At 48.2% G+C, this 13,959-nt stretch overlaps 1 protein-coding gene across 1 annotated transcript; it reads right to left on the reverse strand.

The window, feature by feature from the left end:
- Positions 1-915: 915 nt before the first annotated feature.
- LOC143837220 (uncharacterized) lies at positions 916-12,655 on the reverse strand. The gene is made up of 5 exons (XM_077336813.1): positions 12,453-12,655; positions 9,638-9,790; positions 6,880-7,065; positions 6,015-6,146; positions 916-4,687 (listed from the first exon to the last, which is right to left on the reverse strand). Exons 1-5 carry the CDS (start codon positions 12,532-12,534, stop codon positions 4,176-4,178), a joined length of 1,065 nt encoding a protein of 354 aa, XP_077192928.1. The 5' UTR covers positions 12,535-12,655; the 3' UTR covers positions 916-4,175.
- Positions 12,656-13,959: the final 1,304 nt, after the last annotated feature.

Raw genomic sequence — 13,959 nt, forward strand, 5'->3', positions numbered from 1 at the left:
GAGAAGGGAATAGGTCTATCAAACTTTGTCAGGGGCATTGAAGACATCTATCTTTGCAACAACACTGCCGGGTAGCCTAGGACGAAACATGTGCCTGGCCCAGGCTCATCCAGCACGGGACGGGGGAGGGGGGCATCTGGCCTGGGATTGCCATCACTGGAGAGGATAGTCTCTCGGTAACTTTGGCCCTCTAGTGGCACCATCTTATCACTACATCCTCTTCTAATACGGATCTAATGCTTCCAAAAAATTTCCAAATCTTTTTGGGGTTAAAAGGGCATCAGTCTTCAAATGCTAACCTGTTAGTGGTTCCTGGCCTGAGCGAAGGGCGACTGGCCTCAACCACAGCCATGGCTTTTTTGGCCCTGGCTCCAACCTGGTGGAATCAGTTGCCAGTTGAGACCCGAGCTCTGACAGAACTATTCAAGTTCCAACCTGGTGGAAAATTGCTGGCTGAGACCCGAGCTCTGACGGAACTATTCAAGTTCCATCCTGGTGGAATCAATTGCCAGCCAAGACCTGGACCCTGATGGAACTCTTTATGTTCCAACCTGGTGGAATCAGTTGCCAACTGAGACCCAGACTCTGATGGAACTATTCAAGTTCTGCAGGGCCTGCAAAATAGCACTCATCCATCAGGCATATGGTTGAGGCTGGGAAAAGCAAATGAAATGACATGGGCCTCACTCTTTCCCTCTCCAGAACATAATCCCACCACTATTCAGAACAATGTTTGAGTCCAGTGGCCCCTTGAGGACCAACCAAGTTTTATTCAAGATAGCGTCCGTGTGCAAACACACGACCTTGGATCAAACCGGGTTAGTTGGTCTTCGAGGTGCCCCTAGACTCAAACTTCGTTCCACTGCTTCAGACCAACATGGCGACCCGCCTGAATCTGCCTTACCTTCCGATTGTGCATTTCTGTTGTTTTTATTCTTGCCACCTGCGATGCTTGAAGATGACCTAAGAAGGGGAAGTCATCTCTTTGTGATGACACATCACCAATGCGTCATAGGTGACAAAAGCTCATCTGGGAAAGCAGTCGCATTGTTGGGAAATGCAGGAAGCGTTCGAACGAAGAGAGAGGATGTGCTATGCAAACCGTTGAGACCACAGGAGCGTTTATCCACTTATTCATTTATTGAAATGACTGTTGCCTCTTTTCACACCCAAAAGGCTTCCAAGGTGGCGTAATACACCCGCACGCGCTCCCAATCACTAAAATAAATCTATTCCCACCCCCCATCCATGACACCAGCAAGTAGCAGGAAGCACATTAAAACAATAGTCATTTAAAACAAAACACCATGCAGCAGATAAAGCGAGGGCGGTAGCCTCTAATAGACACTTTCGTAGCCAATAAAAGCAATAGGTATACTGAACAAAACACCCACTTAACACACACGAAGCTGCCTTCTACAGTGTGAGGTCACTGGTCCATCAAGGTCAGTCTTGTCTACTCTGACCATCACCTGCTCTCTGGGATCTCAGGCTGTGATCTTTGATATCACTTCTTACCTGGTCCTTTTAACTGGACATCCCAGAGATTGAACCTGAGACCTGGAAATTTGAGGTTCTCCCACTGAGCCACAAATGCTCAGTGCCTGGATAAGATAACTAGGTGGGGCCGTGGCTCTGCAGTGGTTGAGCCTCTGGTTTCCATGCAGGTAGATCCAGGCTCAATCATTGGCATCTCCAGTTAAAAGAACAGGCTCACCTGCGTTTGTATAGGCACTGACTCCATGGGCACATGTCAGAATTTCTTGGCAGCCCGAAAGAAGGGGACTGTCACCTGATAAATGGACTTTCCCCATCTGATCCATTTTGATTGATTTTGTCACTGTAAAAAAACTGTTCTTGTGATTTGTTTATTTTACAGGCTTCTTTGTGTGTCTTGCATTCTATCCGTAGATGTGGGCCAAAATTTAGACCTCCGAGGATGACCCAGTGTGTGTCAAAACACATCAACTCTAAGATCTAAGATTGTATGGGGCATATAATAATCTGTCAATAATGGCCTATGGGTTTTGTGTATGTTTTTAATCTCAATATTTGTTTTTTAAAAAGCTGTGCACAATAAAAGCTTTGGGATTTTCTCCAGAATTTCTGGTTCGGATGGCCTATGACCAAGCTAAAGAGGTTATCAAACAGCGAGTAGTGGATATAGAACGCCAACATGGTCTAGCAAATACCTCTGCCTTCATTGTTAGTGCAAAGGAGAGACAGAATCTGTCCAGTGGCTTAATTAAGTATAAGAAGATAAAAAGTCTCTTATCTCATTTATTTAGACTTTGACTCTGCCAAAACTGTCTCTAGATTCATTTGTTTTCCGTTTTCAGTCTGGCTTTCGTCAGTGGCAATGAGTCCGTCCTTGTTAATGTTTGAATATAATGAGGCAAATGCTCTTGTATAATGGAAAGTCAAGGCTGTGAGCTCTTGGTCTCCAAATGCCCTTCTCTCAGTTGTACTTGAAGGGCGATACAAGAAAATTCCCTATGGCTCTGGCCAGATAGAAACATTGGACCATATCCTTTTGCATTGTCAGTTTTATAATGACATTCATTCCATATTTATCACACCATGGTTACATAGAGTCCCAGGGCCTTCAGGACAATCCTATATCTCCCTGCTGCTCATAGACACAATTTTTTCCATAACATATAGTGTTGCCAGGTTTTGTGCTGCAGCCATGAAAAGGCGGCGGAAGTTGACTAAAACTTAACTGACCCTGAGAGCAATTAGAACAATTACCCATATTTCCATTTAGTTTTAATTTATGTTTTAGCAGACGCATAGTCTAAGTGTTTAACATAATGATATTTTATGAGTAAAACCATGTTTTAGCCAGATTATCTGTGTAATTGTGAAATTGCTTTGATTTTGCTGGTCTATGACCATAATAAAGATATGTATGTATGTATAAATGCTTACATAATTTTATAACCTATTGTCTAAATCGCACAGACATCCAACTTTTCAGGTCATTGCTAATTCCAGTTACATTTTTTGTTTTCTGTTTCATCTCCACTTAAAAAGCCTGAGCAGGAGGGTCTACGAAAGGCCTCTATCTAAAGCTCTGGAGATCTATTTCTGATGGGACCAAAAAAGAGTTGCCTGGTCCCTCAGATCTACTGGCAGAAATTAACGCAGTGAGTCTACATGACCCGGAAGTAGGGTAGGCACATAGGGGACATGGGAGGGGAGCATGATATTCTGGCTTTTGGTCAAAAACTCTATGGTAGAATCAGCCTTTACCATAGAATTTTGCCCCTAAACCAGAGCGTCAAACCCTCCCTCCCCCCACATCCCCAATTTGCCTCTGTCACTTCTGGATCATGTAGGCATATAGCATTAATTTCTGGTATTCTTTCTTTTTTTGGGGGGGGGTTAATTGAGGGGGAGAACTTGGGCTGAAAGTGGGGGATACCTGTCCTGACTAGGGGGTCTAGCATCCCTAGACAAGACTAACCTGGCTAGACCAGCAATTTAAGTCCGAATAAGGCAGATTCTTGTGTTAAAATTGTTTTCACTTAGTACCTATTAGCAGTTGGGCAGGGGTAGGGTGATACAGTCGCAGAAGGTGGAATGAAGAGGTTTATAAGCTAGAACAAGTGACTATGGTGGTAAGAACACCATGCCTGGTTCCAGGTCAGGCTTCAAGGCTGTCCTGGGCCCATCACATACCAGCCCTTTCCTGAATTTCTAGCAGACTAGAAGGATGAAAAAGGAAAGCCAAGTTAAAAGGCAGGTGTTGCTGTAGCTCTGAGTAGAGAAGGAACTTCATTATTAAACTCTAGAGCTCTGGAGTGAAGCTTCTTCTGTTATACAAAACAGGATGCACAGAAACAAGCCACAGAAAAAGACACCATCTGTGTATTATTGCCTATATACAATAATAGGAAAGCGTCTTGAAGAAAGGTTCTTCATATTGTTGTCAGCTTAGATGTTCTTTCTTCCAATAGCTACAATTGGAGACTATAACTGAAGTCAAGAATATTAAAACTGAAGCTGTTGGAATAACATCTGGAGGGCCACAGTTTGCCCACCCCTGGTCTAAGCTGACAACTGTAAGAAGAACTTTTCTTCAAGACACTTTCATATGTCTAGCTTCTTCTGCTTTTCTGCTCTGTGGCATACCCCCAAACACTCAAGGTGCCCCCAAACCGCATTATGGATCACCATATCCTGAGGATCGCACTGCCCAGGGCTACCAGCCAGAGGTAAGGTGGAAGGCCGGGATGTGGGGGACTCTGATTCGCTGCTCGTGGATTTAGTGTGTTATTGGTGCTGGTTGATGTTTGGTTATCATCCTCATATTCCTCATAATCATACAATGGATTCTTGAGGGTGGTTGTGTGGGTGTCATCCTGTTCATGGGCAGGTGTGACGGTAACCTCTTCAGATGCTGTAAGAGTGTCTTGTATGTCATTGGCAATATTGTGTTGGGAGGAATTGGTAGGTTGAGGTCTGGATGAGCGCAGGGAGGGTGCGATTGTGCTGTTCGGCAGTCTTGAAGAGGAATTCATTTTGCTAATCTCCTGAGGGACAACCATCTTCCCATTGCAAAAGTCACCATGGCAACAGGAGCCCCACAGCTTCAACTCAATGGGGCCAAAGGACTGGCTCTCAGGGACATTACAGGTTGGGTCTTGGCAGGTTTTGATGAGAAAATCCACTGCAAGATGTCCTAAGGGGAGTCAAAAGTCAGTCAGGTTGAGCATTGAGGCAGGCTCAATTTCCCCAGAATGCAATGCAACATGAGAAGGAATAACACTACAGAGGTGGCAGACCACAAAGAGTGTGGGAGGGGAGAAGTAAGGCATTCTGGGTGATGCAGGCCCTGATGTCACATGACAGTGGGAGAGGCAATTTATAGCAGTAGTCCCCAACCCCCGCTCCGGGGACCGGTACCGGTCTGTACCGGGCCGCGGCTCCTCCTCATCCTCCTCTCCGGCTGCTGCCTCGGGGGCTGCCCTGCCGCCGGCTCACCTTTGGTGCTCTCCAGCAGCCATCATGGCTGTGGCTTTCCCTCGGCGTGACACTGCGCAGCTGCTGCTGACAGCGCCCCCCAGCGGAAGGTGGGAAGTCAGGGGCGCCGGCGGGAAAGCAAGTGGAGCACGGGCCCAGGCAGCGGCGGCGTCCCTCGGAAAAAGACTACCTCCCTGGGCCTTGGTAAAATTGTCAAGCGTTGACCGGCCCCCAGTGATAAAAAGGTTGGGGATCACTGATTTATAGCATCAATGAGGCAAAACCAATACATGTAGTAAGGCTTCCAACCTCCCAAGTGGGCCTGCAGTTCTCCCAGAATTATAGATGGCAGTGACTAGTTCTCCAGGAGAAAATGGCTGGTTTGGAGGGTGGGTAATCTGTAGGGGGGGCCTGGAGTTCTCCCATAATTATAACTGATCTCCAGGTAGCAGGGATCAGTTCCCCTGGAGGAGGGTGGCATCATATCTAGGGTTGCCAGACTCTCTCCTCCTTGGTTGAGGTGGGGGCCTCTGCTTTTGGGTTGCATCTCTGCCCCAGTTAACCCTCCCCCAGGAAAGAATGCTGGGAATTAATGGGAAGTGACACAGGCCCACTGGAGGCCTAGATGATGCTCTAGTTTTTGGGCAAAACTCTATGGTAGAAGCTAGTTCAACCATAGAGTTTTTGCTCAAAAAACAGAGTGTCACTGCTCCAGACATCCCCAGTATGGATGTCATGTAGGCATGTCACATTAATTTCTGGCGTTCCTTCCCATTCCCAGTATGTGCATCCCCATGCCCTGGCGACAGATCCAATCACTTCCTTCCTCTCCTGAAACTCTGTGTTACCCAGCATCCACCCTGAAATCTCCAATAATTTCCCAGGTTGGAGCTGACAACTCTAGCAGCCCACCCCAAACGCCGTCCTCCCTTGGTACTGCCTTGCCCCCTCTCCAATGCAAATGCATTGAGATCCACAACAGTCTCAGGACCGAGAAACATTTTAGTGGGGTAAAAGGCTAGCTGGAGTTTGGAATCAGACCTCACCTACTGTGATGGTGCCGTTGCCATGGTAGCACTGGGAATGTTCCCTTTCACACATCACTGTGTCACGGATGTCTTCGTTGGGGTCCAGTACGAAGCCAGAATAGCACCGGTTGGAGCTGCTTGCTTCAGATGCTAGGAGATATATATTTAAAAATAAATATTACTCGCTTTGCAAACTACTGGGGCTGGATCCAGAATCCGTTCCCCTCCCCTCACACTTTGAAGCTCTCCTCTATTTTGAACTGCTGTGTGGCAGGCAGGAATTCAACAGGGACCGCAATGTTTCCTCTTCCATTCCAGGAAGTGCTGCCCCTGCCCGATTTCTGTTTGGCATGCAGCTCTTAAAGGGCCGCAAAAAAGAAACGGGCCAGAGGCCTGTTGGTTTAATTTAATTTATGAAAATATTTCATTGAAAGGCACAGAGCCCAAATCTTCCCTTGCTATCACCCTCCCAGGCAATGGGTATTCAGAGGTACACTGCTTCTGCACTTGGAGGTTCCACATGGCCATTGTGACTTGTGGTGGGAACTGTGGTCAGATTGCAGCCCACTCAGGGCAACTCCAGAGGGTTTTCAAGCCAAGCAATGAACAGAGGCAGTTTGCCATTGCCTGCCTCTGCCATGAATCTGCCTAATCTCCTTTTAAAGCCATTCAGACTTATCAGCTGTCAGCATATCCTGTGATGGTGAGTTCCACACATTAATTAGGCACCCTGGAAAAAAGCACTTTGTCAATTAACTTTGATGGACATCCTTGAATTTTGGAGTTATGGAAAAGCGGGGGGGGGGGGAGTTTCTTGTTGTCTATTCTGCTGCAAGGGGAAAATAATATATTTCGGACTTCCCTTCTTTGGTGACCGTCTTACCTTTCTCCTGTTCAGGCATCTTGAAGTCATTGGCGTCCATCGGCTCCCCGTTGCAAAGGTCAGTGTGACAGTAGCGCACACTGGAATGATGCACGAGGTGCTGGCCGCCAGAGGCGGAGGACCCTGCTTCGTCTTTAAGGTCCTCACTGGCGCAGCCTCTATGAATAACGAGCATGGCCGTTTTTTCTAAAGCAGAGGAATACATATAAGGGGAAATACATATGAGGAACATGCAAATGAACTTATATGGAGAAGAACTGGAAAGCAGGAACCCAGGGTTCCAAAGGCCGCCCGTTTGTTGTCAGAGTTTAAATATGCAAATAGGGTGTGGCGCCAAGCGGCTTAAAGGAATAAAATAGCTGTGTTGAGAAACGAACTTTGTTTCGAAAGAAGAGAGAGACCTAAGTCTAACAAAAAAACCCCCAAAAAACAAACCATCTTGCTCAGGTCTCACAAACTGAGACCTTCCTGGACTGAATCTGCACGGAGCTTTTATTCCAATCCCGGGTCGATTCAGCCCCTGCCATCTCCACTGACTGCGATTTCCATTTTGATTTTGCCCAATTTAAATTTTCCCTCTGCAACAAGCATGATTGGTCCGGAGTGACCCTACCTTTATCCTGCAATATCCTAGAGTGGATATAACCATCAATATTTGAAGGATTGAGAAAGCATGAGAAAGCATGCGGAGCTCTGCCTGTTTCGATTTTGGGGCTGAACTCCATGGTAGAGAAGCCCTGATTGGCCAGGACATCAATTCCTGGTTTCCAGGCTTAAAGGGGAAGCCCTAACTTTTCTCAGCAGAAGCTCCAGAAGCCTAAACTTCTCTCAGTAGAGATTTGCCTCTTGTTTTTTTTTCTCCCTCCTCTGCTGTCTCCAATCCTCTCCTCCATCCTCATTCAAGAAAAGAAAGAAAGAGGCTCCTGCTGTGCTTGGCTCCCCCCATCCCCTTCTGAGTTTGCCTAACCACTTGCAGAACACTTTTCTGTTTCAATGGGGAGTGGGGGGGGGGGGGAGGAAGACCCGATTTCAAATCCATCTTGATACAGCAGGATCCATAACAGAATCAACAAAGTAAGTGCAGATTCAGCCCCGGAAGAGAAGTTGGTTTTTATACCCCACTTTTTACTACCAAAAAGAGTCTCAAAGCAGCTTACAAACACCTTTCCCCTCCTCTCCCTGCAACAGCCAGGGTTCTTACAAGGAACACCCTGGAGGGCCCACATCCAGCCCGCACTGGCAATCAGTGAACTATTGGATCAGGTGAGGGACTGCCTCTCCACCTATGCCCACCAAAGAGCACAACGCTCTGCAGGCACCAACAAGCTGGTGATCCCTGGCCCCAGGGAGGCTCTTCTGGCCTCAACCAAGGCCAAGACTTTCTCTGTCCTGACCCCCCACCTGGAGGAATGAGCTCCCCAAAGAGATCAGGGCCCTGCTGGAACTAAAACAGTTCTGCAGGGCTTGCAAAACAGAACTCTTCCACCAGGCTTCCGGTCGAGACCAATGAAGCAATTCCGCCAATCAGAGCCCAGAGGCTCCTTTCACCACCAAATACATCTCGCAGGCAGGAGTACCAAACCACAGTGCTGCACTAACATCGGATCACTGGCTGTAAAGGCAGTGTTAAGCGTTCTACTGTTATGAGCTCTACTGTTGGAAATATTATATGTTCTCGATTATTGACTAGCCTGCCAATGAACAAGTGACACATCCGTTTTGGCATAAACATGGCCACAGCCTTTATTGCAAACCCCACCAGAGGGTTGGCTCGGCACAGGAAAGGAGCCTGAACCCCTGCTTAAATCCCAGGGCCCATGGTGCCCGGAACTTGCTTCAGTCCCAGCTGGGAGAACGGTCCCTTTTGTGACACGGAATCCCTACGAGGGAGGTGACTGATTGGGGTCCAGCAGGCATCCACCTCCGTTTGGTTTCCCCGGCTGCCTGCCTACAGGCCCCCAGCCAAGTAGGCTGCACCTAAATGTAAGCTGGTTTCTTTAAGGAGACCTCTGACCTCAGGGAGTCCAGTATGCAGACCGGACTCCCTGCCAACAGGTTCCACTGTGCTTAATCTGCAGCTGTGACAAAATTGAGGTGAAAATCCAAAAACTGTAACATGACACAATAACCAATAACAAGGGCAGGAGGGAGGGAAGCTGTTTCGGCTGTGGATGGCATGGAGAGGAAAGATGACTGTAAGCCGCTTTGAGACACCTTCTGATAGCGAAAAGTGGCATATAAGAACCAATTCTCTTTTTCTTCTTCAGTAATATCAGGGCTCTCTCAGCCTCACCCACCTCACAGGGTGTCTGTTGTGGGGAGAGGAAAGGGAAGGCGACTGTAAGCCGCTTTGAGACTCCTTCAGGTAGAGAAAAGCGGCATATAAGAAACAACTTTTCTTCTTCTTCAGTAATCTCAGGGCTCTCTCAGCTTCACCTCCCTTACAGGGTGTCTGTTGTGGGGAGAGGAAAGGGAAGGCGAATGGAAGCCGTTTTGAGACTCCTTTTGGTAGCGAAAAGTGGCATATAAGAACCAACTCTTCTTCAAATACTAACCTTCTGAGAGCTGATGAAATCAGAGGGCTCTCTCTTACTAGGAACAGATATTTCCAAAGGGTTCTTTTTTTTTTTTTTACTCCTAATGTCCCCTCCAGATGGCCTGTAGGATCGCAGAGAATTTCCCTCCCAACAGGTTCTTGCACCCTCCGCTTTGACTGTTACGTATTTGGAAGCTTTCCCAGGGTTAGGGTTGTGCTCACCTGCATTGAGCATCAGATGTGCCTCTGCACAAGCATTTTGGCTTGCGGAGCAGACGCTGACGACGGTGGGTGCCATGGAGAACTCACTGCTGATCTGATCTCTGGAAACAGGTTGGATGGAGGTATAGGTATGGCACCTCAAGGCAAAAGCCCCTGAAGTAGAGACCAAACACGGAGGATAAACATTGCAAGCTGATGTCAGAAGGCACTGTGCTGTTCCTGGGCTAATACAGACAAACTTAAAATCTCCAAAATACCATTTTGGGGTCTGACCTATATTTATCTCTAATTATTATTTACTAGTAATAATTATTTATTTTTATATCCCGCCCTTCCTAACAGCTCAGGGCAGGTAACAACGTGGGATAAAATGCAGAGATTGTTTAAAGACCAGAATACACATTCAAACCTCCAGACCTTAAAACAGCCCCATTCAGCGGAATTTGAAGGCAGGATTGCGGGTCTTTCTCGGGGAGGCAGGTCTTCCCTTTATTCCCAGCAGAGGCCAGCATTTTTTGTTGTTGTGTCTGGCCTCAACTATTGATCTGGCAGAACAGCCCTGTCTTGCAGGCCCTGTGGAACTGGTAAAAGTCCTGCAGGGCCATGATCTCTTTTAGCAGAGCATTCTACCAGGCCGAGGCCAACATTGAAAAGGCCCTGGTCCTAGCTGAGGCCAAACTCACCTCTTTTGGGCGGGGGATCTTAAGCAGTATAATAATAAACCAAAATCCTCTGAATGATACTACACAGCTTTTGTTTGGGGATATTGATTGGATCAGCATGCTCACCTGTTGTAATTGCAATTGACAAGTAATTTGGTGAATTCAGCCTTGAAGGGCTGTTGTTACGAGGTTTAAGCAGCTGGGCTGTACCTGAATGCTCAATAGTGTATCAAGTGGTCACAAGTGACATTGCAGTGGAAAAACTCTGAGCGTATAACCTGGGGATTTCTATGCTTAAAGTTGGCTCCTGCCCACTTCCTCCTTCAGGAAGCAGAAGATAAGTGTACATGTGCTCTGAAGCAAGCAAGGAGCAGACTCTATGCTCTCCATCTGTAGATGTGTGGCATGTAGTCTGCTTGCACCAGCCACAGGGGCTTGCAATGTGTTTTCTTTGTAATTAGCTTTTAAACTTTTGTACTCGGCTTCAGTAAGAAGCTGATGAATATGATAGATTTCTGTAAATAATCTTTCCAGTAAAGATTATCTGTCTAAAGCCATATTGGAAGCGTGGTATAGAAATTTAATAATAATAATAATAATAATAATAATAATAATAATAATAATAATAATAATAATCCTCAAAGTGCTGAGGATATGGATCTGTGCCTCATCTACGAAGATAACTAGCAACTGCATATTTTCCAAACACTGTTATTCTGCAGCTCTAATTTTCCAGAGGAACCTAGGACCAAGTCTAGCTCAAAAGTCCTGATACCACCTATTCCTAAAAAAATTATAAATTGATGACTTCCAGGAATTATAACTGATCCACTGGTTCAAATAATCCCATGCACGTAAAACAGCCCAGAAGGAACATTTTAAAAACCCTCCAGACATGTGTCTTGTTTTTAACTGACATTTGTTTCCAGCATTGCGTAGCATTGTCTTTCAAATGACCTTTCCTGATAAGCAAAAGAAAGGGAGAGACCCTTCTTAGGTACCAGCCAATCTATGCGTTGTGTGTGTGCACACTACATTTCCCTATTAAAAATAATCCTTTGTACAAGTCTGCTGCTCTTAGTTATTTTTAGTTAATGGGCTAAATGGAGCATCAACACCCCTCAGGGATGCCAGGACCCCATAGGGATACCAGACTCCATGTGGGACCTGGGGTTCCCCTAGAATTACATCTCATCTCCAGACTACAGAGGTCAGTTTCCCTGAGAAAATGGCTGCTTTTGAAGAGTGGGCTCTATGACACAGGACCCCACTGAGGTCCCTGTCCTCCCCAGGTTCTTGTTGTTAGGTGCAAAGTCATGTCCGACCCATCGCAACCCCATGGACAATGATCCTCCAGGCCTTCCTGTCCTCTACCACAGTGGTCCCCAACCTTTATTAGGCTGGGGACCGGCAGGGCATTGGGCCGCGCCCGCAGGGACCGCACAGGCCACGCCCACGCTTCCGGCCGCGCACGCGAGCCGCGCCCGGCCGCGCCCGCGGGCCGCACCCGCGGATCGGGCCGCGCCCGGCCGCGCCCGCGGGCCGCACCCGCGGTTCGGGCCGCGCCCACGAGCCGCGCCCGGCCGCGCCCGCGGGCCGCACCCGTGGATCGGGCCGCACCCGCGGGCTGCGCGGCCCTGATTCCCTCTCCGCGCCCTCCCGCAGTAAGTAGCTTCCCGGGCTGCAAGCTTGCGGCCTGGGAAGTTTTTTACTGCGGGGGGGGGGGGAGGGGCGGGGAAGGGGAGCCGCGGCCCGGCGCCATGGCCTTTGCGGCCCGGCGCCGGGCCGCGGCCCGCAGGTTGGGGACCACTGCTCTACCATTCCCCGGAGTCCATTTAAGTTTGCACCTACTGCTTCAGTGACTCCATCCAGCCACCTCATTCCCTGTCGTCCCCTTCTTCTTTTGCCCCCAATCGCTCCCAGCATTAGGCTCTTCTCCAGGGAGTCCTTCCTTCTCATGAGGTGGCCAAAGTATTTGAGTTTCTTCTTCAGGATCTGGCCTTCTAAGGAGCAGTCAGGGCTGATCTCCTCTAGGACTGACCCCAGGTTCTACCACCCTCCAGGTTCTACCGCCCCCCAAATCTCCAGGGGTTCTCCAGCCTGGAGCTGGCTACTTAGATGTCCAGCAACTTTTAAAAAGCGAAACTTGGTACCTGAGATAAGAAGAGTCAAGTGTAGGAATGCCAATGGTGCAGCTGTTCCGATCCTCCTCCAATTCAGCCGGGAACCGTCCATAGTTCTATATCCTTCCAATAGACAATGAGAAATGTCTAACTGGCAGCAGAAGGGAAAGATACGGTTGTGGCTGGAGGCACATGTGCCAGTCTTTGTCACTCTGTGTGTTTGTGTGTGCACTTGTGAAGATTGGGTAAAGATTGACTTCCTGACTCAGGGAAGAGAAGTAAGTAAAACTGTAAACACACCGGGGGGGGGGGGGAGTTGCCTTGAGTTTTTGCTGCAACTTGGCTACTTAAATGCACCAGTTTTTGTCCTCCCCCTTCTTTGTAGGCCATTGTTTCCCCATTCCTCCCCCCCTGGTTTTCCTATGTTGTCTGAAAAAAACGCAGGAAAAAGCTCAGGAGAACAATGACCAGCAAAAAACAATTTATATAAGGGAAGGGGGAAATGATGCCGTTAAATAGCCAAACTGTCACCAAAAAAAAAAATTCCACTCACAGTCTTACTCTCAGAGGGTATGTGAAACACATACCTGCTCAGGGCTACTTGATCAGGGCCCCCTCCGTCCCCTGCAAGCACACCTACACATACACACACATACAGACTTCCTTCTCTCTCCCCCCCCCCCTTACCTGTTGGTTTCCCAACCTCATCCTTGGTTTCTCCCTCCCTCCTTCACAATCACACAGATACATAGAGACTCCCTTTCCTCACCCACCCATTTTCCCCCTTATCTGTTGGGTTTCCCAACCTCTTCCCTTCCCTTCTCTCCCACCCAAGCAAACACACACACAGATTCCCTTCCCTTCCCCCCTCCCCCTTCCCATTTACCTGTTTACCCTTGGGCCACCTCTGCTACTTCCTCACCCCCCTGCTGGTGTCACAGGTGCTGGCTGGGCCCCTGGGGGTGCTGCGGCCTCTACATTGGCCTTGGAGGTAGCATAGCCTCTTGCTCACCCCCCCCCCCACTGGCATTGAAGGTGCTGGCCGGGCCCCTTGGGGGTCTCTGAGGCCTCTGCCTCCTCAGCTCCCTTGGCTTCTTTTGCCTCTTTTGGCACACTTCCTGGGGTGGGTCTAAAGACGTCACTTCTGTATTTATTTCTATTTCAGGAGGCGCACCAGAAGATGTGTCCCACACCAAAACTTGGCACGGAAAAGATTAGGGTGAAGCAAATGCTAACAGACTGGGTGTCATCTGGGCATTTCCTTCTGCAGAGCTGACATTGTTGATTCAAGTCTTGATAAAATGTACATTGAGTGCATGAATTCGGGTCCCATCACTACCCCCAAGTTGTGATGGAATAGGCCTGCTGGAGGAGATGGTGAGATTTTGACTGTTGGTTGATGGCAGATGGAATGTCATGGGTGAGGTTCACTGAGGTTCGTCTGGGATTAGGGTTGCCAGGCAACTGGCAGCAGATAGGTGGTGGCATGTACTTATCGCCAGGGGCAGGAGCAATCTATGCAATGTTAGCACTTCCA

Source organism: Paroedura picta, chromosome 5 (assembly GCF_049243985.1).
Source record: "Paroedura picta isolate Pp20150507F chromosome 5, Ppicta_v3.0, whole genome shotgun sequence".
NCBI lineage: Eukaryota > Metazoa > Chordata > Lepidosauria > Squamata > Gekkonidae > Paroedura > Paroedura picta.

Bases quoted from the DNA above. Each gene is read 5' to 3' on its own strand.
- LOC143837220 (XM_077336813.1), bottom strand. From the start codon at position 12,534: ATGGACGGTTCCCGGCTGAATTGGAGGAGGATCGGAACAGCTGCACCA. The intron at 9,791-12,452 runs GTACCAAGTTTC...TCTCTACTTCAG, and splicing joins CTTGACTCTTCTTATCTCAG to GGGCTTTTGCCTTGAGGTGC. The intron at 6,147-6,879 runs GTAAGACGGTCA...TATATCTCCTAG, and splicing joins GATGCCTGAACAGGAGAAAG to CATCTGAAGCAAGCAGCTCC.